Below are 24,393 nucleotides of genomic sequence, written 5' to 3' on the forward strand. Positions count from 1 at the left end.
GAAATTCAGTAAATTTAATTCTTCAACGTACTCACATAGGAAAGCCAGAGAAACAAACTGCGTGTAAGTCAGCCAAAACCCTGAAGCTGATTCACTGGGAAAGTTTGAGGCTGCTGTAGCCACGGGCAGGCGCCTGGGATTGTAGAGGCTGAAGTTGGTATAAAAGCAGGTCAGGCAGAGCATTCGTTGCTGCCCCTTTGCTTAAGGGTGGTCAGGCTGAGAGTGGACTCGTGAGCAAACACTCATATGTTCTGTACACTCCAGTGGCCAAGAGGTGGAGCAGGAGTCCTCCAGCACCACTACCGTTCACAGAGCGACATCCCACAAGGGGAAATCCCAGAAGCTGACAGTCTGACAGTCCACCGCTTCTCTCCCAAACCCAAGGCAAAGGTCAGGGCTGTTTTTCAGCAAGTGTGGGTGGCAGTGAACAGAAGAGAGGGTGTCCCGGGTAGACCATCTTCACTGCTCCCAGTCCTGCTGTCAATATTCAGGCTGCCCTCTCCTATGGGAAGCTTGGCAACTTTTTCTCCCGCTGGCAACACAGGCACAACATTGTGCAGCAATACTGGAACTTTTTTTTTTTTTTGAATCCCGGCTACAGAAGCAAATATCCCACATTCATGCTGTAAAGTTATATAAAATAAGCCAAAGAAAACAGAACCTGAATTTTACAGCCATGAACACTCAGCATAGAGATCATGTCCAAAGTGTTCAGCAGGTGTGCCCGACAAGGACACGGGAACACGCAACTTAAGGGTGAAGATGACATCACAAGAGGCACTTCAAAATGTACTCCATTTATTCTCTTTTTTCTCTGTTTTGCATTACTTCAGCATTTTGTTGTTTATTCTTTCCAGTGGAAACCAGCACAAAATTGAATGAGCTCCTTATGCCTTCTTAACTTATCAGGAGCTCTGACTAAAGCTCTTTCCGCATTCCATGCATTTATGTGGTTTCGCCCCAATGCGGGTTCTTTGATGTTGTAAGCTTCAACAGTCCTCCTAAGAGAATCTGAAAGCCGGAATAGAGAGGTTATAAGTACAATGTACCCCTATTTGGATTGAGATGAGTCCTTGTCTCACCCAGGGTGTCCCACTGGCACTCATACACCAAGTCTATTCCCAATTTAAAATCATTGAGAAACCAAAATATAATCATGAGTCTTAGAGTCATTCAGAACTCCGAGAACTCAAGAAAATACTGGACTCAAAGCACCATAGTTTGTGGCCTGTTAGAAAATCAAATTAAGTATGGTAACAGGTTGTCTGTTCAAGACACCAAACAAAAGTTCTTAAGTATAATTGTTTTATTAGAAAAATAAAGATTTAGTTGAATTCATTTTATTGCAAAGCATAGCATTCAAAATCATTTCCATAACTAAGGCGATTAGAAACTTAGCAAACTCCAGCTACAAAAATAAAATAATAAAATCACTATCTAAGAAAAATACTCACTAGATAAGGAATAGGTAATGCAGAGCCCTCCTTTCCATTCTCCTACTAAGAACTACATCCTAGCAAAATACTGGAAACTCCCATAAGAAACCCCCCTTCTTCTCTCTTCACTCTGTTCACCAATCAGGACAAAGGACTGCTCGTCTCTCTCTCCGCCTTCCTTTCGCATGGGACTGCAGGTGCTGTTTCCATTTTCCCTACGTTTTGGCTCTTTCTTCGGCCTTGGCCAAGCTAACTGCAAGATAACATTGCTAGCTGGCTGTGAAGAAAAACAGCATCTCGATGCTTCTAGTAAAAATGACACAGACCCAAAATGGATTCCTTCTACATCATTCCATGACTGCAAATCCCATTTAGAAATTACATTCTAGCTTCAATAACCTACTGTACATCATGACAGATGTAACCTAAGCTTACCACTCTGACTCAAGTTTGCGAGCACCCAGGGGCTTCTAAAAGAACACCTGATGCTTGAACAGAGAGGTTCCAGGTGTAAGTGTACTCCTAAAACATTTGAGCAGAGTCCAGGCAACCCAGCCAGGCAGTACCACTTACCCTTTTCCCAAGTCTGTTCTAATGAGCAATTAATTGAGAACAACCAAAGCTAGAAATCATGAGTTTTAAAGTCTGTCAAGACAAACAAAACTCACGCTAGTAATGGACTCAAGTAGCATCTCTGTGGCCTGTCACTTAGTATTTCAGATTTGCTGTTCAAGAGACCAAATTTAGGATTTTAAGAATTATTGTTTTATTAGAAAAATAAAGAATTTAGAGATATTCAGTTTGTTGCAAAAGCATAGCATTCCAGTAGATTTCCATGAATAACAGCAGTTAGAATCTTAGCAAATTCCAGCTACAAAAATAAAATAAAAAACTCTAAAAATAGCTTAGAAAGTAAGCTAGGCATAGTCCCCTTTTCTGTATGCTTTCTCTGAACTACATCCTAGCATAACAGCAAAAACTGGCATTTGGAACTCAAAACTCCATCCTAAAATCAATACTAAAATCATTCCAAAAATCCAAGCTCTCTCGGTCTCCATTCTCCATTTTTCTTTCATGCTGGGACCACCCTTCTTCTCCACTGTTCTGTGATGTTAAGCAATCAGCATAAAGGGCTGTCTCTTCACACTCCACCTTCATTTCCCACGGGATGTGCAGGTGTTGTTGTCCTTTGTCCTGATGATGTGTCTTGGCTCCTTATTGTCTCTGGCCAAGGCAGCTTCATGGAAAATTCCAGTTAGCTCTAGGAGAAACAGCTTCTCGAAGCATCCAGTTATGCTAACACAGACCAATATGGATTCCTTCTACAAAATTCCATGACTTCAAATCCCATTAGTAAATCACATTTTAGTCTTCATAACCTAAACCATGACATGCCACCTCTGGGAGTTCCAAAAATCTGAAACAGGAAATCTAGTTTCCATTTTTGGCTACTAATTACAATAATAAGCTGTAATTAGCTGGTTACATAGTGCAAATACTAATGATGAACTTTAACACATTCAAAATAGCATTTAATCTAGCAAAGCATTGAGGTAGAAAAACATTCTAACAGCAACATGTAAATACATTCTTTAGGTTAAGCACTTCTACTATCTGAAAAATAGAAAAACAGTCATGTTAGTAATACTCAATACAGTACGCACTCTACATGTGCTCAGGAACATATCAGTAGTGAAACAGTGAAACATTAACAGTGTTTCAACGGTCTGTCACATCTTGATCTTCACAATACATTCTGGAAAGACCATCTGCTACAACATTCAACTTTCCAAGAATGTGCTGAACTTCAAAATCAAAATCTTGTAATGCCAAATGCCATCTCAGCAATTTCTGATTGTGAGATTTCATCTTCTGCAACCAAACCAAAGCTCTATGATCTGTCTGCAGAGTGAATTTACATCCCCACAGATAAGGCCTAAGAAGATTAGGAGACCAGATAATAGATAAGCCCTCTTTTTCTGGAACTGAGTAATTTCTTTCTCTTTCTAAGAGTTTTCTGGAGAAATATGAGATTGGATTAGGAATCCCATCTTCCCCTTTCTGTAACAGTACAGCTCCAAGACTCAAATCGGAAGCATCTGTTTGTAGAATGAATGGTATGTCAAAGTCAGGTGATTTTAGTATAGGTGCAGCACTAATCTTTGCCTTTAAGGCTTCAAAAGCACCTTGACACTCAGGTGTCCATTTTACCTTGACAGGCTGTCTTTTCTTAGTTAGCTCCGTCAAAGGCGTTGCCAAATAACTGAAATCAGGAATGAATTTTCTTTAATAACCAAATAGGCCCAAAAAGGATTGAACTTGCTTTTTAGTTGTAGGAACAGGCAAATCATTTATGGCTTGTAAAGGCTGGACTTCTCCTTGTCCAATTAAATGACCCAAGCACATGACTTTTCCCCACATCCACTGACATTTAGTCTCTTTGACTGTCAATCCTGCTTGCTGGATTCTAGACAACACACTTTCAATGTGTGACATGTGAGATTCAAAATCAGAACTGAAAACTGCAATATCATCAAGATAAACACTAGCAAATGTAAGACCATGCAAAAGCTTGTCTATCCTCTGAAATGAAGCACCGGCGTTTTTTAAAACAAATGGTAAACCATGACAAAGCTCTTTCCACATTCCATGCATTCATGTGGTTTCTCCCCAGTGCAGGTTCCTTGATGTAACCTAAGGGCATCACTGCAACTAAAGCTCATTCCATTCATTTATGTGGTTTCTCCCGAATGTGAGACCTTTGATGTACCCTAAGGTTACCACTGCGACTAAAGCTCTTTCCACATTCCATGCATTTATATGGTTTCTCCCCAGTGTGGGTCCTTTGATGTAACCTAAGATTACCACTGTGACTAAAGCTCTTTCCACATTCGATGCATTTATGTGGTTTCTCCCCAGTGTGGGTCCTTTGATGTACCCTAAGGTTACCACTCTGACTAAAGCTCTTTCCACATTCCGTGCATTTATGTGGTTTCTCCCCAGTGTGGGTCCTTAGATGTAACCTAAGATTACCACTGTGACTAAAGCTCTTTCCACATTCCGTGCATTTATGTGGTTTCTCCCCAGTGTGGGTCCTTTGATGTAACCTAAGATTACCACTGTGACTAAAGCTCTTTCCACATTCCATGCATTTATGTGGTTTCTCCCCAGTGTGGGTCCTTAGATGTAACGTAAGGTCACCACTGCGACTAAAGCTCTTTCCACATTCCATGCATTTATGTGGTTTCTCCCCAGTGTGGGTCCTTTGATGTGACCTAAGCGGACTACTGTGACTAAAGCTCTTTCCACATTCAATGCATTTATGTGGTTTCTCCCCAGTATGGGTTCTTTCATGTATCCTAAAATGACCACTGTGACTAAAGGTCTTTCCACATTCCGTGCATTTATGTGGTTTCTCCCCAGTGTGGGTCCTTTGATGTGACCTAAGATGACCACTGTGAATAAAGCTCTTTCCACATTCCGTGCATTTATGTGGTTTCTCCCCAGTGTGGGTCCTTAGATGTGACGTAAGGTCACCACTGCGACTAAAGCTCTTTCCACATTCCATGCATTTATGTGGTTTCTCCCCAGTGTGGGTCCTTTGATGTACCCTAAGGTTACCACTCTGACTAAAGCTCTTTCCACATTCCGTGCATTTATGTGGTTTCTCCCCAGTGTGGGTCCTTTGATGTAACCTAAGATTACCACTGTGACTAAAGCTCTTTCCACATTCCATGCATTTATGTGGTTTCTCCCCAGTGTGGGTCCTTAGATGTAACGTAAGGTCACCACTGCGACTAAAGCTCTTTCCACATTCCATGCATTTATGTGGTTTCTCCCCAGTGTGGGTCCTTTGATGTGACCTAAGCGGACTACTGTGACTAAAGCTCTTTCCACATTCGATGCATTTATGTGGTTTCTCCCCAGTGTGGGTTCTTTCATGTATCCTAAAATGACCACTGTGACTAAAGGTCTTTCCACATTCCGTGCATTTATGTGGTTTCTCCCCCGTGTGGGTCCTTTGATGTGAACGCAGATTTCTTCTCCCGCTGAAACTCTTTTCACATTTCATGTTTTTGTATCATTTCTCCCCAGGGTGAGTTCTTTAAACTGAACTAGTGGCACTGGTCTGAAGCTTTCTCCACACTTCAGGCGTTTAAGCCATTTCTCCATTAGCTCATGGGTTTTTCTAAGCTTTTCTTCCCAGCTTCACACTTGACTGTTTTCAGGGCTAGAAGTATAATTCTGGCCATCGTGTGTTACCTGATAGAGAAAAAAGGAGATGTCTTGAGAATATAGCAGAGAGCAGAATCTAACTGGAGGTCAAACCAAAAATTTGCTCTGTCTTTGACTCCTTTGAAAGGCATATGTCTCCTGAAGGCTTGACTGGCAACATTTGAAAAATTTGCCGTATTGTGCAAACAACATTGGACTCCACTTGCCTGAATTGATACTTCCCAAAGGGCCAGTGATGGGAAAATATAGTTGATTAATATTAACCACTATCCAAAATACTATTAAACATGGGCCATCAAGTCAATTCTGACTGATGGCAACCCTTTTTTCGGGGGTTTCTAGGTAGAAAATACTCTAAAGTCTTTCCCCTTTCCCTGTTTCTGAGACCCTGCTGTTTTCCAAAGGCCACACAAGCTGACCTTATCCGTGGGAGAAACAGCAGGCATCCTCTGGTTCTGCAACCAGATATTTAAACCACAGAGCTATCCAGCCAGCTTACTCAGAAATACAAGGAGAGGGTTTGATTAGAATTGAGGTTTTACTGGAAAAGTTCCATGGTTTACTTGCAAATTTCTTCCACTGCTTGAGATCTACAACAATTCCAACATCCCTCTCGCTCATAGTTTTTCTGAGCCAAGTATCCCCCATCTTGTAAGTGTGCAAGTGGTTTCTTATTCCAAGATGCAGGACTTTGCACTTGACCGTGGCCAGGTAGGATCTTGCCAAAAAGAGGGGGGAAATATTATTAAATGTTGCGGTGAGGGTTTATGGATTAGGGTTTTTTTAAAGGAAAATTGGGTGTTGCTTTGCTGGGGTATGTCATCAGAGTATGGGACCAAATGGAGATAGGATGCTAAAATGGAATGGTTTAAAGTCTTGATAAATAAAGATAAATGTTCATGGATGAAGAGGAAGATAAATTAAACCCTACCAAGAATGAAACAAGGTATAATATTATCATATGAAATAAACTGATAAATAGAACTGACATGCAGGATTTTTGGAGAGAAGTAAAAGGAGATGTAAATTAGTTTACTTTTTATTCATCAGCATCTATGTTATTTTAGGATAGATTATATATATTTGCATCTAGTGATTGTGATTTAGAGTTTGTAAGACAGACGTAGGGTTAATAAAAGTAGCAGATCACATATTGGTAAATATGAGGTTTAAGGGTACATGTGATTATAAAGAAGCTAGGAGGTGGAGGTTACGTACAGGAATTTTATGTCAAAATGTTCGTATAGATCAGGTCACTGAGAAATTCAGTAAATTTAATTCTTCAACCTACTCACATAGGAAAGCCAGAGAAGCAAACTGCGTGTAGGTCAGCCAAACCCCTGAAGCTGATTCACTGGGAAAGTTTGAGGCTGCTGTAGCCACGGGCAGGCCCCTGGGATTGTAGGGGCTGAAGATGGTATAAAAGCAGGTCAGGCAGAGCATTCGTTGCTGCCCCTTTGCTTAAGGGTGGTCAGGCTGAGAGTGGACTCGTGAGCAAACACTCATATGTTCTGTACACTCCAGTGGCCAAGAGGTGAAGCAGGAGTCCTCCAGCACCACTACCATTCACAGAGCGACATCCCACAAGGGGAAATCCCAGAAGCTGACAGTCCGACAGTCCACCGCTACTCTCTCAAACCCAAGGCAAAGGTCAGGGCTGTCTTTCAGGTAGTGTGGATGGCAGGGAGCAGAAGAGAGGGGGTCCTGGGTAAACCATCTTCACTGCTCCCAGTCCTGCTGTCAATATTCAGGCTGCCCTCTCCTGTGGGAAGCTTGGCAACTTTTTCCCCCTGCTGGCAACACAGGCACAACATTGTGCAGCAATACTGGAAGTTGTTTTTTTTTTTGAATCCCGGCTACGGAAGCAAATATCCCACATTCATGCTGTAAAGTTATATAAAATAAGCCAAAGCAAACAGAACCTGAATTTTACAGCCATGAACACTCAGCATAGAGATCATGTCCAAAGTGTTCAGCAGGTGTGCCCGACAAGGACACGGGAACACGCAACTTAAGGGTGAAGATGACATCACAAGAGGCACTTCAAAATGTACTCCATTTATTCTCTTTTTTCTCTGTTTTGCATTACTTCAGCATTTTGTTGTTTATTCTTTCCAGTGGAAACCAGCACAAAATTGAATGAGCTCCTTATGCCTTCTTAACTTATCAGGAGCTCTGACTAAAGCTCTTTCCACATTCCATGCATTTATGTGGTTTCTCCCCAGTGTGGGTCCTTTGATGTACCTTAAGGTCACTACTGTGACTAAAGCTCTTTCCACATTCCATGCACTTATGTGGTTTCTCCCCAGTGTGGGTCCTTTGATGTGATGTAAAGTTACCACTGCAACTAAAGCTCTTTCCACATTCCATGCATTTATGTGGTTTCTCCCCAGTATGGGTCCTTTGATGTGAACGCAGATTTCTTCTCCCGCTGAAACTCTTTTCACATTTCATGTTTTTGTATCGATTCGATTTCGATTCCTTTATTGGCATATGAACAGACAACAGGAAAACATAGGTACAAACAAACAATAATCAAAGGGAAAAGTAAGGTGAAAAATACTCTCAAAGCAACGGGGAATATCATAGATTATGGGTTAAAATAGAAATTTCCAATAGATATCCAGCAATGGCAGATGTAATCAAAGGACAAGAATCGCTCAGGAAAAAAACTAGGGAGTTGGGAAAAAGAGAAAGCCACGGTTCAAGACAGAGCTTTCTCAAAGAAGAATGAGCCGGGCAGTGAAATAAAATATGATCCAGGGAATCTGGTAAAGTATGACAGAAGAAACAGAGCCTATTTGCACGGGGAATCTTGGAGAAACGGCCTACATGGACCGCCGATGGGAAGATATTCAGACGAGCTTGCATAAATGCTCTTCTCTGGTCAGGATTAGTCAGTAAAGAGAAGTAGTTGGAAGGACGTCCTAGGGAAGGAGAAAGACTGAAAAAAAAGGGGAGAACAGGTGGGGTTCAAATCGGCTGAAAGTGTCTCATACTCGAGCTGCCAAAGTTTGTGCTTGATCAAGGAATGGGCCTGTTGTAATCCAAGATCGAAAAGGGATTCTAGATTCAGTCCTAAAGAGAGAAGTTTAGAATCGATCAGTTGGAACCATTTCGATGTGTAAGAATCACTAAGAAGATCAAAAAGGAGAGAGTTAGAGTTAGAGTGGAGATGGATGCGGAGCCAGTATTTGAAGGTGGTAACCCAGGCAAGGGTAGACGGAAGGTGGGTTCCCAATTCGAGTACCATGGTGGAGAGGCGGATCATATTGGGAACACCTAAGATCTTTCTGAAAAAAGCAGCAGCAATGGAATCAATGTCATGGTTTACGGCCTCTATCCAGATGGGCACCCCATAAAAAAGGTGGGATAGGAGCTTACACTGAAAAATATGCATGGCTGCTGGGATAAATTGGTTGCCCGAAAGATAATGAAATTTTGAAATTGCATTGAGTTGGGTAGTTGATGTGGAAATAACCAGTTTTTTATGTGGAGTCCAGTTTAGTTTGTGGTGAAAAGTCAGCCCAAGGTATTTAAATGTTGGCACTTGCTGGTAGGAGTGTGTACCGACTGACCAAAAGGACAAAGGACTAGATTTAGAAAAAACAACTATTTTTGTTTTGGAGGAATTTATACAAAGATCATTAACGGAACAGTAATCTTGAAATTTGGCTAAAAGGAGACGCAGGCCGGCTTTGGAAAGGGAGAGCAGGACTGCATCATCTGCGTAAAGGAGGACTGAAAGAGGGGCACCATTAAGAGAAGGGGAAGAGTTGGCAGCTTTAGATAAGAAAGGGGGAAGATCTGCTAAGAACAAGTTAAACAGTAAGGGGGCTAATATGCACCCTTGACGGACACCCCTGTTGACTTGAAACCTATCAGATAGAATATTGGAGTTTGGAAGACGGATCTGGCATGAGTTTGAAGAATGAAGGCGCCTAAGCAGAAAGAGTAGTCGAGGGTCAATGCCCCATTGGGATAGTTTGTCCCATAAAAGAGATCTGTTAACGGAGTCAAAGGCACCTTGAAGATCTACAAAAGCGGCGAACAGTCTAGATTTATGGTGGATGGAGTATTTTTCTGCTAGATGAGACAAAAGAAGAGCGTGATCAAGGGTGGAGGCTCCAGAGCGAAAGCCTATTTGCTCTTTCCCCGGAAGATTGATGGAAGAGGCCCAAGCAGAAAGTTTGGAAAGAAGAAGTTTTGAATAGAGTTTGCCAATATAGGATAAAAGACTGATTGGACGGTAGTTACTGGGTAGGGAGGGATCACCTTTTTTAAATATTGGGATCAGGGTGGAAATTAACCAGGAGTTGGGAAAGATACCAGAGTGGTTAACTAAAGTGAAGAGATTGGCCAAGGAGTGAGACCACCAGTGAGGGTTACTGGTCAGAATCTCAGTGAGGATTTGATCTGGGCCTGGAGCCTTACCAGATTTCAATGAGCTGATTAAATCCAATATTTCATCAGAGCTAACGGGAGGCCAATCAGAGAGGGCCTGCAGTGAGGAATCGGGAGAGGGGTTAAAATTCGGGGAGAAAAAAATTGTAGAGAAGTGGGCTATCCATACCTCCAAAGAGATAGAGGAGGAAGGATCGGGAGAAAAGGAAGTAGTGGAGGAAGAAACCAGAGACCAGAAGGCCTTGTAATTATGTGATAGAATTGCTTGAAGCAGGTCAGACCACTTGCGTTGGGCGGAAAGATGTTTTTTTGAGTCTAGGAATAATAAGCAGGATCTTCTGGCAATAAGGTAGAGATGTAAAGAGGCTGGGGTAGGGTTAAGGCGGAAGGAGTGAAAGAGGGACCTAACTTGCTTCTTAGCCTGCCAACAGTCAGAATCAAACCAAGAGGTAGCTCGGTTATGAGAAGGGAGGTTAGTTGGACTGCTAAGAGAGATAACTAAGGAGTCAAGAAGAGTGTTGTAGGAGGTAATAGCTGTGGAGATAGAGTCAGTTGTAGCAATGGTACGGTTAAGATTGGAAATCTCTGGTAGTAGAGTCCAAGAAAAGAAGTCAGTTTCTGTTTGAGGAGACCATTTAAGACGGGAGGAAAGTTGTGAAGGGGGGGTTAGAGGGGAGGGAAGCGAAGAGGGAAAGGTTAGGGACAAAAGAAGAGGCAAGTGATCACTGTCGGCACGGGCTCCAACAGAGAAATCAGAGAGAAAAGGGAGGAGGGCTGGAGAAGCAATGGCGTAATCAATTACGCTTGGTCCCCTAATAGAAAGATGGGTATATTCCCCAGGAATGTCCTTACCCCATGTGCCATTGAGGATGGCAATATGAAGGTTGAGGCAGAGATTGATTAAAAAGGTAGCATGAGGAGTGATAATCTTGTCTCTGGAAGTCCTTGGGCAATTGAGCCAGGGGGGAAACGACTCATCAAACTCCAAATTTATTTGTTTGGCTAGAGCAGAATTATTGGGTCCTAACCGGGTATTAAAGTCCCCCAAGATCAAAATATGGGCAGATGGATTAGCTTCCAGATTAAGATTGACAAGATTCTCTACCTCCATCCAGGTGCTATTCAGAGAAGAGGATGGAGGCGGGAAATAAAGGTTAAGAAGTAGAATTTTAAATTCGCCGTACTGAAGGAGGAAAATTTGAATATAGGATGAGGGGGAAGGGATGGAAATGAGGTTAAATAGGGAGGAGGGTTTAAAAAAGCAACAAAGACCCGCGGAGGGGCGCCCACTTGATTTAGATTTAACAGCCGGGAGATGGTAAGTAGAAAAACCCGGGATAGATGGAGGGGCTAATAACCAGGTCTCCTGTAGGAGAATAATATCAAAGCTAGAGAGAAACTTAAGCAGATCTTTATCCGAGGCTTTTTTTCTCCAGCCACCTATATTCCAAGAGATCAGTTGGAGGGAGGGTTGGGGAGATGGGGGGGCCAGGGGGGGAACAGTCAGTCAGCAGGAGGCAGTGTTAGAGTCTAGAAGAGGGGAGGAATTCACAGAAGGCAGAATGGGGTCAGGGACTAGAGGACGGGCAGGGTCAGAGGGTGAGGCTGGAGCATCTAGTGCAGGAATAAGGTTGGTAAAATCAAAATTAAGTGGAGGGGGTTTCTGGGACATAGCGTCGACCAATGCGAAAGAGCTGGTTGAGGCACCCCGGTTGACAATACATGCGGGAGATAGGGGAATATGGGGAGGAGAAGCAGCAGGAGGATTGGAGCATGCAGGAAGGCAGTCACAAGCTTCCAGTTGGATTGAGGCAGACACAGTGTCTGGCTGGAGATCTGAGATGAGGTCTTGAGGCTTCTCCTGAGAAATAGAGGAGTGTTGCAGGATGGAGGAAGAGGGGATCAAGGGAGATGTCAGGTGGTCCATCAGCCTAGGGACATGGGGTGCTTCATCACTCGTTGGAGATGGAGGTATAGGCGAAGTAAAGGCAAGCAGCAAGGAATCCGAGGGAGGGTGAATAGATCTGAGAGTTCGAGACGAGTTTGTCCTCTTGGGCGAGGGAGAGGCGCCAATGGAAGGAGATTGCTGGGAAGCTTTCGTTGAAATAAGCTTGGCAGTGATGGTATTCTTGAAGAAGCGGTGAGGGGTAACACCCCAACGTCGTAATAGGTTCACAGACGAGAATAGCATCCCAGGAACATAATTCGAATGAAAGGTCAGCAGTAGTCTAGTTGAGTGATAGGATGTTGACAAAGTCTCAATCCTGGAGAGATCGATGTTCCGGGTATTCACTTTTAAAAGGAAGGCGAGATGTCTCTTCGCCAGGAAGGTTCTAGACCAGCGTGGACAGCTTGTGAAACCGCTAGGGGGACAGACTGTAATAACAGCAGCGTAAGGAACATAGACCAAGTGCATTGTGGATTTAGGAGGAGCTTGAGGAAGACATCCATCAGGAAGGAGGCAAGGAGGAATTGCCTTGCAAACGTCAGAGTTAGGTTTGTCCGATGTTCTATGGAGGCAAGATGGAGACTGTGGAAAACTAGGGCGTGGGCCCTTTAAGAAATCTGTAAGAAAAGTAAGCTGAGAAAAAATCTGGGAAACCGTTCTTGCAGTTAATGTAGAGTAATGTTTCACAAGTTCTATAACATCACAGTCCAGGAGAGAATTCTCACTAGGCAGCTGCTTGGTACAGGATTGTTTGGGAGGAAGAGTAGATGAAAGGATATGGTCCTTCTGGGCCATGTTGGTAGAAGGAGCTCTTCGTGACGACGGTGTTGTAGTCGGTGTTGAAGGACGGGGTGAAAAATATGAGTCCAACCGCAGCTGTTTGGATGAAGGTAAAATCTGTGACAAATCGGGACTGTTTTTGTATCATTTCTCCCCAGGGTGAGTTCTTTAAACTGAACTAGTGGCACTGGTCTGAATCTTTCTCCACACTTCAGGCGTTTAAGCCATTTCTCCTTTAGCTCATGGGTTTTTCCAAGCTTTTCTTCCCAGCTTCACCCTTGACTGTTTTCGGGGCCAGAAGAACTATAATTCTGGCCATCGTGTGTTACCTGATAGAGAAAAAAGGAGATGTCTTGAGAATATAGCAGAGAGCAGAATCTAACTGGAGGTCAAACCAAAAATTTGCTCTGTCTTTGACTCCTTTGAAAGGCATATGTCTCCTGAAAGCTTGACTGGGAACATTTGAAAAATTTGCCGTATTGTGCAAACAACATTGGGCTCCCCTTGCCTGAATTGATACTTCCCAAAGGGCCAGTGACGGGAAAATATAGTTGATTAATATTAACCACTATCCAAAATACTATTAAACATGGGCCATCAAGTCAATTCTGACTGATGGCAACCCTTTTTTCGGGGGTTTCTAGATAGAGAATACTCAAAAGTCGTTCCCCATTCCCTGGTTCTGGGACCTTGCAGTTTTCCAAAGGCCACACAAGCTGACCTTATCCGTGGGAGACACAGCAAGGAACCTCTGGTTCTGCAACCAGATATTTAAACCACAGAGCTATCCAGCCAGCTTACTCAGAAATACAAGGAGAGGGTTTGATTAGAATTGAGGTTTTACTGGAAAAGTTCCATGGTTTACTTGCAAATTTCTTCCACTGTACAGTACTTTATTTAAAGGCATTGCAAATCCATAAATATATTGAAAATGGTGAACCCATGAAAAGAGAAAGGGAAGGAAGAGCTGGAGAACCTGGATTAAGAAAAAGCCATTGTTGGCTCATATTTAGCTTGAGATCTACAACAATTCCAACATCCCTCTCGCTCCTAGTTTTTCTGAGCCAAGTATCCCCCATCTTGTAAGTGTGCAAGTGGTTTCTTTTTCCAAGGTGCAGGACTTTGCACTTGACCGTGGCCAGGTAGGATCTTGCCAAAAAGAGAGGGGAAATATTATTAAATGTTGCGGTGAGGGTTTATGGATTAGGGATTTTTTAAAGGAAAATTGGGTGTTGCTTTGCTGGGGTATGTCATCAGAGTATGGGACCAAATGGAGATAGGATGCTAAAATGGAATGGTTTAAAGTCTTGATAAATAAAGATAAATGTTAATGGATGAAGAGGAAGATGAATTAAACCCTACCAAGAATGAAACAAGGTATAATATTATCATATGAAATAAACTGATAAATAGAACTGATATGCAGGATTTTTGGAGAGAAGTGAAAGGAGATGTAAATTAGTTTACTTTTTATTCATCAGCATCTATGTTATTTTGGGAATTTTATGTCAAAATGTTCGTATAGATCAGGTCACTGACAAATTCAGTAAATTTAATTCTTCAACGTACTCACATAGGAAAGCCAGAGAAACAAACTGCGTGTAGGTCAGCCAAAACCCTGAAGCTGATTCACTGGGAAAGTTTGAGGCTGCTGTAGCCACGGGCAGGCGCCTGGGATTGTAGGGGCTGAAGTTGGTATAAAAGCAGGTCAGGCAGAGCATTCGTTGCTGCCCCTTTGCTTAAGGGCGGTCAGGCTGAGAGTGGACTCGTGAGCAAACACTCATATGTTCTGTACACTCCAGTGGCCAAGAGGTGGAGCAGGAGTCCTCCAGCACCACTACCGTTCACAGAGTGACATCCCACAAGGGGAAATCCCAGAAGCTGACAGTCTGACAGTCCACCGCTTCTCTCCCAAACCCAAGTTCAAAGATCAGGGCTGTTTTTCAGCAAGTGTGGGTGGCAGGGAGCAGAAGAGAGGGTGTCCTGGGTAGACCATCTTCACTGCTCCCAGTCCTGCTGTCAATATTCAGGCTGCCCTCTCCTATGGGAAGCTTGGCAACTTTTTCTCCTGCTGGCAACACAGGCACAACATTGTGCAGCAATACTGGAACTTTTTTTTTTTTGAATCCCGGCTACAGAAGCAAATATCCCACATTCATGCTGTAAAGTTATATAAAATAAGCCAAAGCAAACAGAACCTGAATTTTACAGCCATGAACACTCAGCATAGAGATCATGTCCAAAGTGTTCAGCAGGTGTGCCCGACAAGGACACGGGAACACGCAACTTAAGGTTGAAGATGACGTCAGGTCTCTGACCACAGACTGGACAGTGTGATAGTCTATATGGACACTGGGTAATAACGTCTTTCTCTTGGCTAATGCAGATGATTGTGGACTGTTATGCTGTTGCTGCTGTATATAAATGTCAATAGACTTAGTTGCTAGAAGTCTAGTGTCTCTGGGACTGCAACATGGGGCTTCGGCAACAGTCACTGCTAAAAACTGTGCCACTCTGACATAAGCACTACTGAGGCTGATGAAGAGTTCTGGAGGACTCCAAAGCTTGCACACCAGTCTGGAATGAAGGAAAGCTTACCCGAACAACCACCAACACTCTGTCCATGGAACAGACCTTATTTATTTATTTTCTTCCCTAGCACACTTGGGTAAAGATTACTTGGAAATTACAAGATGAAATTAAAATCAATTCTGATAGGTTGAAGAACAAGATAAGTAAAAAGATAAAGGAATATAAAACATGAAACATTTTGTGGTTTGGCAGAAATGCATTACTTAAAATGAAATAGATCCCTAAATTATATTTCCTATTCTGGATGTTACCAATAAAGATTATGGGTAAGTACCGTATTTTTTGCTCCATAAGACGCACTCCCCCCCAAAATGTGGGGAGGAAAGTCCATTAGTCTTATGGAGCGAAGGCAGCAATTCGGTCCCCGCTGGTCCCATGGAGGGGAGCGTCGCAAGGGTCCAGGTGAGCCTTCCAGGACCCATACGATGCTCCCCCCACCCAACGGGGCCAGCGTGAGCAAAATCACCAGCTTCCAGGTGGGGGGAGCATCACAAGGGTCCTGGAAGGCTCACCCGGTCCCTTGCGACGGTACCCCCACCCCCGCACAGGGCCAGTGCCGGTGAAATCGCCAGATTCTGGGCATCTTTTGAGGCTTGGGAAGCCTCAAAAGACTCCCAGAACCTGGCAGTTTCACCCCCCCTGGCCCCGTGGGGGATGTGGCGGGAGCGTCCCAAGGATCTGGGTGAGCCTTTCAGGACCCTTGCGACGCTACCCCCACCCCTGCACGGGGTCAGCGCTGGTGAAATTGCCACCTTTTGGGGCTCTTCTGAAGTCTCACAACTCTCAAAAGAGCCCCAAATGGTGGTGATTTTGCCCCCTTTGGACCCCGGGGGGGCAGGGCGAGTCTCCAAGGGACCCTGGAACACACCCTAGGACCCTTTGGAGACTCACTCTGCCCCCTGGGGGCCAGAGGGGGCAAAATCACCACCTTCTGGGGCTCTTCTGAGGCTTGGGAAGCTTCAGAAGAGCCCCAAGAGGTGGCGATTTTGCCCCCTCTGACCTGTGGGGGGACAAGGTTAGTCTCTAAAGGGTCCTGGAACACACCCTAGGACCCTTTGGAGACTCACCCTCGCCCCCCGGGGACCAGAGGGGGCAAAATTGCCACCTTCTGCGGCTCTTCTGAGGCTTGGAAAGCTTCAGAAGAGTCCCAGAAGGTGGCAATTTCACCCCCTCTGGCCCCTGGGGGGGCAGGGTGAGTCTCCAAAGGGTCCTGGAACACACCCTAGGACCCTAGGGTGTGTTCCATAAGATGGACCTCTCCATAAGGCTCACCAAATTTTAGGAGAAGAAAGCAGATTGTTTTCTTCCTGTTTTCTTCTCCTAAAAATTTGGTGCATCTTATGGAAAGGTGTGTCTTATGGAGCGAAAAATACAGTAGTTAAAATAATGGCGAGTGATGAATAATACATATTGCAATAATAGTAAGAAAGCTAGGATTAATATGTTGGTAAATATTACAAAAAGAAGGTTGTCAGATAACCAATATCAAATATAGGAAATCAAATAGGATGTATTTCAGGTATTATTTATTTATTTATTTATTTATTTATTTATTTATTTATTTATTTATTTATTTATTTATTTATTCATTCTAGTTATACCCCGCCTATCTGGTCAAAACGACCACTCTAGGCTTATAACCAACAATAAATATTTAATATGAAAACAATTAGAAATGCATGGAAGGGAGGGAATTTTGGATAACATTTTTTTTTCAAAGAAAACATTGGGGAATTGGTTAAAAAGACTGATAATCCTGTTCTTACAAAATACTGTATTTTTCCATTTATAAGACACCTTTGTTCATAAGACCCACACAGACTCTTTTCTAACCCCAAAATTAAGAAAATGTAGCTTTGAGTATTCAGCCTCTGGGTTCAGAATACTCGGACATTAGTAGTCCCTGTTGCTTCTGAGCCTGCAGTCTCCACCTCCAATGAGGTGTGTCCCAATCGGTTTGTAGAGCATCAGCTGACGTCAGTTCCACAAGACTCGTGATTGGATCAAGCTAAGTTTACTGACTGTAGGAAGTTAAGCCTCATGATTGAAGGAAGCCTGTTTACAGAGGCAACATACGTGCCCTTTTTTGTTTTCTCCATCCTCTCAGCTTACTTCTGTGTAACCAGTGAGGTGTGGAAAAAATACAGTGGTGCCCCGTATAGCGAGGTTAATCCGTTCCGGATTAACCTTCGCTATACGAAATCTTCGCTAAGCGGGAAGTAAAAAGCCATTGGAACGCATTAAACTTCATTTAATGCGTTCCAAATCGGCCCTAAACTTCCCACTTAGAGAAGTTTCCTGGCCCTGGGCAGCCATTTTCGCGCCCTCCCCTCGCTTGCCGAGGGCGCGAAAACGCCGTGGGGGGCCATTTCGGGTCGTTTTGAAGCCTCAAAACAGCTGTTTTGCGGCTTCAAAACGGACCCGAAATGGCCCCGCGCGGCGTTTTCACGCCCTCGGCAAGCGAGGGGAGGGCGCGAAAACGCCGCGCGGGGCCATTTTGGGTTGCCTGCAGCCGTTTTGAAGCTGCAAAACAGCTGTTTTGCGGCTTCAAAACTGCTGCGGGGGACCCGAAATGGCCCCGCGCGGCGTTTTCGCGCCCTTGGCAAGCGAGGGGAGGGCGCGAAAACGCGGCGCGGGGCCATTTCGGGTCGTCCGCGGCCATTTTGAAGCCGCAAAACAGCTGTTTTGCGGCTTCAAAACGGACCCGAAATGGCGCCACGCCGCGTTTTCGCGCCCTCCCCTCGCTTGCCAAGGGCGCGAAAACACAGCGCGGGGCCATTTCGGGTCCTCCCGCGCCCATTTTGGAGCCGCCGATCAGCTGATCGGCAGCTCCAAAATGGCCGTGGGACGCCCAATCGTCGCAAAGCGAGGTGCGGCGATTGGGCGCTCCATATAGCGATCCCGAAAAAGGGGATCGCTATACAGATTCGTCGTTGTACGGTGCGCTCGCTAAGCGAGGCACCACTGTACCATCTTATACATGGAAAACTACAGCATGTTAGGAAGTTGGTAGGGAAGTATTAAGTCCACCAATCTCCCCTCTGACCAAAGTGGTTGAGAAATTATCCAGAAAATTTTTAATGGGTTTATAAAAATTTGGATGAAACAGATACAAGATAGCAAGCAAATAGGAAAGACAGTGGGAGAAGAGAGGATGTCACGACTAAACATAGTTCCATCAGAAAAATGGGCAAAAGAATAGTAAAGAAAGGAAGGAGAAGGTAAAAAATTAGGAAAAATGAGGAGACCATTGAAAAAAGACTGAAGCTAGAGGCAATGAAAAACAGAAAGGGGATCATAAATGAAATGACTTGCATCCTATTTTATTTTCCTTCTCTCATTTTTTTCCTCAATAATGAAGAGGTCCATCGGATCCTATACTCTCTGTCTCCATTTATATTTCACCCCTTCATCTGATGTTGGGATTCAAAATGGAAACATTTTCTTTTGATGTCCTCTTATGACCAAAGATCATCCGCAAACTTTATTTCAATGACGTTTCTGCAACAGATTCAGTAAGTTTTGGGGAAATGGTGGACAAAGATCTTGACAATTTTTAAAAAAAACTCTTTGGGAACCTTAGGGGAGAAATCCTCAACCCACATTTATGTACGTATGCATGTACGTGTGTGTGTGTGTGTGTGTGTTTCTGTGTGTGCATGTGCTCCATCTACCACTTGCTTAAAGTGGCACCTTCTCTAAAATCCATGCCTGGGGCCCGATAAATGCACAAACACCCACCAACTCAGTCTCCTTTGCATTGTCACGCCCACCTCGGTGGCAACTCTTGCACTCACCAGGCACCATGGAAGGTCTGGTAGAAGGCGCCCTCCAAACGCTCCTGATGCTTTCTGTGATTGGGCTAAAATTCTCTGAAATACTGATGTAATTCAGGATTAGCATCCTGTTAATCATAGGGTTATCATTTAATAAATAAACAAACACAGTGGTGCTTCTAGTCCCAAAGAATGAAAGAGATCTCACCTGCTATTCAGGTTTTTTGGGGGCTTTGGAGTTTGATTCTTGTCTTTTCATCCAGAGAAATGCCAGAGAGCATCAGCGGAGTCTCACCTCATCCTTGGGAGAGAAAAATAAAAATAAATCATTCTGGAGCCTTCTCGGATGGACAAAACCAAAAGCCTTCCCTTAGCATAAAAGCCTTTGTCTTTTTGACAATCTGGAGAATTCAATTCTTCAAAAAATACCCTTTAGTTTATGAATGTGTATGTGAGGGGGGTTGTGTGCTTCTATACCCAAGACGCCAAAAGCCAGGATATAGCCCAAAACTGCTGTACAATCTCGTGCCCGCCTTGCCAGCAGGAAAAAGGAGGCCGAGCCTAACAGAGCAAAGGGTGGCTGAAGAGTGGCCACACCCAAGGCAGCCGCCCAGAAGGTCTACAGCAGGGGGTCCCCCCAACCTTGGGCCTCCGGATGTTCTTGGACTTCCGCTCCCAAGAATCCTGTCCAGCAGAGGGGGTGGTGAAGGCTTCTGTGAGTTGCAGTCCAAGAACCTCTGGAGGCATGAAGTTGGGGACCCCTGGACTCTGCGGGAGACCCTCTTCTGCTCTTTGCCCTTCACAGCCCTGACCATGGCTTTGTGTCTGGGGGAGGAGTGGTCACTTGATGAAAAGGGGAGTCAGATTCTGGGATGTTCCCTTGCGTGGTGTCACTCTGGGAACGGCGGGGGTGCTGGGGGGGACTCCTGTTCAACCCCTTGACCCTCAGCCTGTGGAGGGTTTCAGGTTTCCATTAATTCCCCGTACTATTGCACAGAAGTATGAAAAACTGGAAAGAGGCTATGGAGAAGAATGTGGTGGTCCGGCAGCCCCCCCATGTGATGATGACACACAACTTCCGCCTGCTTTCTAAGACCTTCCAGGAGGACCTTCGCTCAGCTCCTCAAGCCCCAAGGTCCGGCCATCCAGCCGACCACCGTCCCCTGCGCCAACGAAAACAGTTAAGACATAAAGAAGCAAAGAGGGGAAAGGCAGGATAAAAGTAATTTTGAATAAATGAATGAATTCTAAGCTAATTAAGAATCTAATGACTGAATTTCCTGCCTCTAAGAAAGTCTCTTCCTGGAAACCAAGAGGAGATTCAGACAATTTCCTGAGAATATTTTTATAAACCCAAAATCATCATCAGCAAACCTCACACAAGACTCCATGCACGCACACACACATACACACACACTTTTCCCAGTGTAGGAATCGTGCAGCCCCTCCCCCCAGGGGCTCTCCTGCCCCCATTCCTGTGGGTGGGAAAAGCATGGAAGGGGGGGTGGAGGGTCTGGGTTCAGGTCAGGGCCTGGTTCCCGTGACAGGAACTTCCCTCCTTTGCAGGGGCTTCAGCCTTGGCTGCCATAGAAATATCATCCTCATCATCCACACCCCTCCCTCCCACCTGACCCCCTGTCTTCTCCCTCCTCCAAGCCCCATTTCTCTGTGCCCCGTCCTCCCCCCACCCCCTCCTCCCACTCCCTTGCACCCCCACCCACCAAAACGGCCCCCATTTCCCACTTGGGGCTTTCCAGGAAATTCCCCCCAAGAAAAGTGGTTTCCTGGGGGGGGTCACGCTGAGACTTTAGCTGGAGAAGTTCGGGGGGGTGAAACAACCACAACAAGGGGGGGTCGGTGTCCCTCCTGCCCCTTCGGAGTACCGGGGTCTCGGCCCCGCCCTGACTTCCTGCCTCTTTTCCCCCACAAACACACACAAAAGATTCCACAGAGTGTGAGGTGTGAGGAGTGCCTCCCCCTCCCCCTCTCTCCCCCCCCAAATAAAAGGCCCCAAATCGCCCCCACCTCCATCCAGAGCCTGAAGCGGGAAAAGAGGCCAGAAAGAAATAGCGAGACAAAAAAGGGGAGGGAGGAGGGGGCACGGCCTCGGCTTCCGGAAACAGCCCCTCCTCTACAGCTTTTGTAGCTCTACGTTCTCCCCCCTCCCTTTCCTCTCAACGAATCGCCGTTGAGAAGAGGAGGGGGGAGCAGGAGTGGGAGGGGCATAGATCTGGTAACTTTTAGTCTCCATCCTCCGGAAGGACGTAGAGCTACGAAAGTTTTAGAGGATGGGGAGGAGGGGCTGCTTCCGGCGCTGCGTTCCCCCAATAGAACCGGATGTGGGGCACCGTGCCCCCTCCCTGCCCCCACTTTTCCTCTCTCGCTCCGCCCCCTCCCCGACCTCTTTCCCCACCTGAGGATCCCAACGGAGGGGGGGCGATTTGGGGGCCTTTTGGGGGGGAAGAGGGAGGGGGAAGGGGTGTCCTTAGAAATACATTCCCCCTGAAGGGGAGAAAAATACTCGGTGGGGGTGCAGGGGGGCCTTTCCGTGGAATCTTTGGCGGGAGGGGGATCTTTAGTGGGGCTTCCTTTGTGTGTGTGTGGTGTGCGTGTGTTTGTGTGGGGAAAGAGGGGCAGGAAGTCAGGGTGGGGTCCGAGATCCCAATACTCCAAAGGGACAGGAGGGACGCCCCCCCCCCGAGCAAGGCCTCCCCCCCAGGGGCCCCCTTTGCGTGTGTTTCTCACGGAGTCCCCTCAGGCTCGCCTCTCCCTCCTCCCCGCCCCCCCCCCCGCACCTTCTCCAGCCTGAGGCGACTCAGTCTTTGAGGCCTTTCTTTTCTTTCTTTTCTTTCTTTCATGTCTACTCTTGTGGGCAAGAATCCCTTAGAAGGAATGGAGTAGCCCTCATAGTCAACAAAAGAGTGGGAAAAGCCGTAATGGGATACAATCTCAAAAATGATAGAATGATGTCAATAGGTATCCAAGGCAGACCTTTCAACATCACAATAATCCAAGTTTATGCACCAACCAGCATTGCTGAGGAGACTGAAACTGAACAATTTTATGAAGATTTACAACACCTTCTAGAACTGACACCGAAGAAAGATGTTCTTCTCATCATAGGGGGTTGGAATGCCAAAGTAGGGAGTCAAGAGATAAAAGGAACAACAGGGAAGTTTGGCCTTGGAGTTCAGAACGAAGCAGGACAAAGGCTAATAGAGTTTTGTCAAGAGAATAAGCTGGTCATCGCAAACACTCTTTTCCAACAACACAAGAGGCGACTCTATACATGGAAATCACCAGATGGGCAATACCGAAATCAGATTGATTATATTCTCTGCAGCCAAAGATGGAGAAGCTCTATACAGTCAGCAAAAACAAGACCTGGAGCTGACTGCGGTTCTGATCATCAGCTTCTCATAGCAAAATTCAAGCTTAGACTGAAGAGATTAGGAAAAACCACTGGGCCACTCAGGTATAATCTAAACCAAATCCCTTATGAATACACAGTGGAAGTGAAGAACAGATTTAAGGAACTTGATTTGGTGGACAGAGTGCCTGAAGAACTTTGGATAGAGGCTCATAACATTGTACAGGAGGAAGCAACAAAAACCATCCCAAAGAAAAGGAAATGCAAGAAAGCAAAGTGGCTGTCCAACGAGGCCTTACAAATAGCAGAAAAGAGAAGGGAAACAAAATGCAGGGGAGATAAGGAAAGTTACAGAAAATTGAATGCAGACTTCCAAAGAATAGCAAGGAGAGACAAGAGGGCCTTCTTAAATGAACAATGCAAAGAAATAGAGGAAAATAACAGAAAAGGAAAACAACAAGGCCAGTGGAGGTGATGGCATTCCAGTTGAACTATTTAAAATCTTAAAGGATGATGCTGTTAAGGTGCTACATTCAATATGCCAACAAGTTTGGAAAACTCAACAGTGGCCAGAGGACTGGAAAAGATCAGTCTACATCCCAATACCAAAGAAGGGCAGTGCCAAAGAATGCTCCAACTACCGGACAATTGCACTCATCTCACCCTGCTTATTTAACTTATATGCAGAATACATCATGCGGAAGGCTGGACTGGAGGAATCCCAAGCTGGAATTAAGATTGCAGGAAGAAATATCAACAACCTCCAATATGCAGATGATACCACTCTGATGGCGGAAAGTGAGGAGGAACTAAAGAACCTTGTAATGAGGGTGAAAGACGAGAGTGCAAAAAACGGTCTGAAACTCAACATCAAAAAAACCACAATGATGGCCACTGGTCCCATCACCTCCTGGGAAATAGAAGGGGAAGATATGGAGGCAGTGACAGATTTTACTTTCTTGGGCTCCATGATCACTGCAGATGGAGACAGTAGCCACGAAATTAAAAGACGCCTGCTTCTTGGGAGGAAAGCTATGACAAACCTTGACAGCATCTTAAAAAGCAGAGACATCACCTTGCCAACAAAAGTCCGAATAGTCAAAGCTATGGTTTTTCCTGTAGTGTTGTATGGAAGTGAGAGCTGGACCATAAAGAAAGCTGACCGCCGAAGAATTGATGCCTTTGAATTGTGGTGCTGGAGGAGACTCTTGAGAGTTCCCTGGACTGCAAAGAGAACAAACCTATCAATTCTAAAGGAAATCAACCCCGAGTGCTCATTGGAAGGACAGATCCTGAAGCTGAGGCTCCAGTACTTTGGCCATCTCATAAGAAGAGAAGACTCCTTGGAAAAGAGTTTGATGCTGGGCAAGTGTGAAGGCAAGATGAGAAGGGGACGACCGAGGATGAGATGGTTGGACAGTGTCATCGAAGCAACCAACATGAATTTGACACAACTCCGGGAGGCGGTGGAAGATAGGAGGGCCTGGCGTGCTCTGGTCCATGGGGTCACAAAGAGTCGGACACGACTAAACGACTGAACACTCTTTCTGGTTCCTCACAAAGATGCCAGCTGCTTCCTCCTCCTCCTCCTCCTCCTCCTCCTCCTCCAAAGGCCACCAGATGTTTTAAATTAAACACCAATCAATTCAGGGACACACCAGTGAACAAAAGCATTCAGTTCATTCATCAGGGCGGGCTTAAATGATTGGTTGGGAATAAACGGAGTCCATCACAGGAAACAAATCCCATTGAGATAAACCGTTTATGTATTTAAATAACGCTTCAAATCCTGACATTTCACACCAACTCAGTCTCCTTTGCACTGTCACGCCCATCTCAGTGGCCCCTCTT

At 45.1% G+C, this 24,393-nt stretch overlaps 3 protein-coding genes and 1 pseudogene across 4 annotated transcripts in view; 1 reads left to right on the top strand and 3 right to left on the bottom strand.

Annotated features, from left to right (window-relative positions):
- LOC140702929 (uncharacterized) overlaps nt 1–24,393 on the top strand; it is a 547,856-nt pseudogene that overhangs the window by 510,348 nt on the left and 13,115 nt on the right. The window lies entirely within an intron of this gene.
- LOC140702944 (uncharacterized) overlaps nt 1–24,393 on the bottom strand; it is a 540,061-nt gene that overhangs the window by 486,169 nt on the left and 29,499 nt on the right. The gene's annotated exons all lie outside the window — the stretch shown is intronic.
- Nucleotides 3,857–5,329, bottom strand: LOC144585071 (uncharacterized). The gene has a single exon (XM_078382557.1). The coding sequence runs from the start codon at nt 5,254–5,256 to the stop codon at nt 4,165–4,167; it is 1,092 nt and encodes a 363-aa protein (XP_078238683.1). The 5' UTR covers nt 5,257–5,329; the 3' UTR covers nt 3,857–4,164.
- LOC144585078 (uncharacterized) lies at nt 7,792–11,825 on the bottom strand. Its single transcript, XM_078382590.1, has one exon. It carries the CDS (start codon nt 8,163–8,165, stop codon nt 7,839–7,841), a length of 327 nt encoding a protein of 108 aa, XP_078238716.1. The 5' UTR covers nt 8,166–11,825; the 3' UTR covers nt 7,792–7,838.

The sequence above is a fragment of the Pogona vitticeps genome, chromosome Z (assembly GCF_051106095.1).
Source record: "Pogona vitticeps strain Pit_001003342236 chromosome Z, PviZW2.1, whole genome shotgun sequence".
In the NCBI taxonomy this organism is placed as follows: Eukaryota; Metazoa; Chordata; class Lepidosauria; order Squamata; family Agamidae; genus Pogona; species Pogona vitticeps.